The following is a 1,988-nucleotide window of genomic DNA, read 5'->3' on the forward strand; positions in this document are numbered from 1 at the left end:
GGGGAGAATGCAGCGATCTTGGAGGGAGACATTGCCGTGGCTCGCTGGGAAGCCAGGTCAGGCGTGGGGCTCCTGAGCGTGCCTAAGGGCCGGCGTGGTTTCTTGTCGATTATGTAAAAAGCAGGGGGTTGTTGATTCCTTTGAAATTCAGCCCTGACGCTACCCAGGCACCAGGCGCTGTGGTCAGCTTGGCTGGGCTGAAGCACGAACACGTCTGTCGGGGTTCGGTGGCGTTGGGTGTAAGTCAGCTCTGCCAGCTCTTCCTTCGGCCGGCAGCTTTTCGGATGCTTAAAAGTACCTGACTGGTGGATTCCGAGGCGTACCGTTTCCCAGGACGGTCTTTGGGGTAATAACCGTCTGGGAAACCTTCTTTCGGTTGTCATTTCTTCCCATTTGTCTTGTGTGTCTTTTGTTGTGGTTTATCTGGTGGAACATTGTTGGTTCCAGGTGAGAAGAGAACTGTTGGTTTCTAGGATTGCCACAGTCAATATGTGAATTTAAGGAAATGATCGGAAATAATAGGTTTGGCCTCGAGTCTTGCCTTGCTGCTGGTTAGTAGTGAGCTTGTAAGAAATGAGAAAGCCGGGGCTGGGCGCGGTGACTCAAGCCTGCAATCCCAGCCCTTTGAAGGCGGAGGCGGGCAGATGGCTTGAGTCCAGGAGTTTGAGACCAGCCCAGGCAACAAGGTGAAATCCCGTGTCTACTAAAAATACTAAAATTAGCCAGGCGTGGTGACCGCGTGCCCGTAATCCCAGCTAAGGCATGAGAATAGCTGGAACCCGCGGGCGTAGGTTGCAATGAGCCGAGGTTGCGCCACTACGCTCCAGCCTGGGCTGTAGACAGAGACCCTGTCCGCCCCCCGCCCCCCAAAAAAATGAGAAACCTTTTGAGGTAAGGCCAAGAAATAATGTAATAATGAATATTTATATATATATTGATTGCCTACTACCTACCAGGTACTGCACTAAGCATTTTATGCATTAACTCAGTTTATCCTCATAATAACTCTGTGAGGATTGTACTTGTAGCAGAAGATCGAGAGCATGGAATCCAGAACCGCACTGTCTCAGTTCAGGTCCTGGACTAAGCATTAAATTAAATTAATTAATTATTTGAGATGGAGTCTCGCTCTGTTGCCCAGGTTGGATTGCAGTGATGTGATCTCGGCTCACTGCAACCTCCGCCTCTCGGGTTCCAGCGGTTCTTCTGCTTCAGCTTCCTGAGTAGCTGGGATTACAGGCGCCCGCCACCACTGATGGCCGGCTAATTTTCCTATTTTTAGTAGAGACAGGGTTTCACCATGTTGGCCAGGCTGGTCTCAAACTCCTGACCTCAGGTGATCTGCCCACCTCGGCTTTCCCTACAGGCGTGAACCACCGCACCCGGCCAGCATTTTGTATATTAACTCAGTTTATCCTCATGATAAGTCTGGGAGGGTTGTACTCCTAGTGATGGACACCGTGAAATCCAGATCCACACTGTCTCAGTTCAGGTCCTGCCTCTGCCACTTTGTAGCCATGTAACCGTGGGCAGATGATTTCCCAGTGCCTCATCTGTAGAAAGGTGGTAGTAATTAGTATTTATCACATAGGGTTGCTGAAAACATTAAATGAGTCAGAAGGCATATGTGAACTGCTTAGAACAGGACCTGGTATACAGCACTGTATCTTTCTACGTACTCGATATATATGTATGTGTCTGTATATATGCCTTTATTTTTCTACATACATTTTATATATATGTGTATCTGTCTGTATGGCTTTATTTTTATACATACGCTATATATATGGGTATGTCTATATAGGCCTTTGTTATTTTTCCACATACACTATGTATATGTGTGTGTCTGTATATATGGCTTTGTTATTTTATACATACACTGTATATATGTGTGTATGTCTGTATATATGGCTTTATTTTTATACATACATTATATATATGTATGTCTATATAGGCCTTTATTTTTATGCTACACTATATGTGCGTGT

At 46.3% G+C, this 1,988-nt stretch overlaps 1 protein-coding gene across 2 annotated transcripts in view; it reads left to right on the plus strand.

Annotated features, from left to right (window-relative positions):
- Positions 1-1,988, plus strand: part of FYTTD1 (forty-two-three domain containing 1) — a 45,971-nt gene that overhangs the window by 1,474 nt on the left and 42,509 nt on the right. The window contains exon 2 of one of the 2 annotated variants that reach the window (XM_011978711.1): positions 1,283-1,336. Coding sequence is in view for 1 of the 2 variants with exons in the window: in XM_011978710.1 (XP_011834100.1) it covers positions 8-56 (49 nt within the window). In the remaining variant the exon portion in view is untranslated. Of the gene's footprint in view, positions 1-6; positions 57-1,282; positions 1,337-1,988 lie in introns of those variants that run through there. The other variant, XM_011978710.1, reaches the window with a different exon arrangement.

Source organism: Mandrillus leucophaeus, unplaced genomic scaffold (genome assembly GCF_000951045.1).
Source record: "Mandrillus leucophaeus isolate KB7577 unplaced genomic scaffold, Mleu.le_1.0 Scaffold199, whole genome shotgun sequence".
Classification (NCBI taxonomy): domain Eukaryota; kingdom Metazoa; phylum Chordata; class Mammalia; order Primates; family Cercopithecidae; genus Mandrillus; species Mandrillus leucophaeus.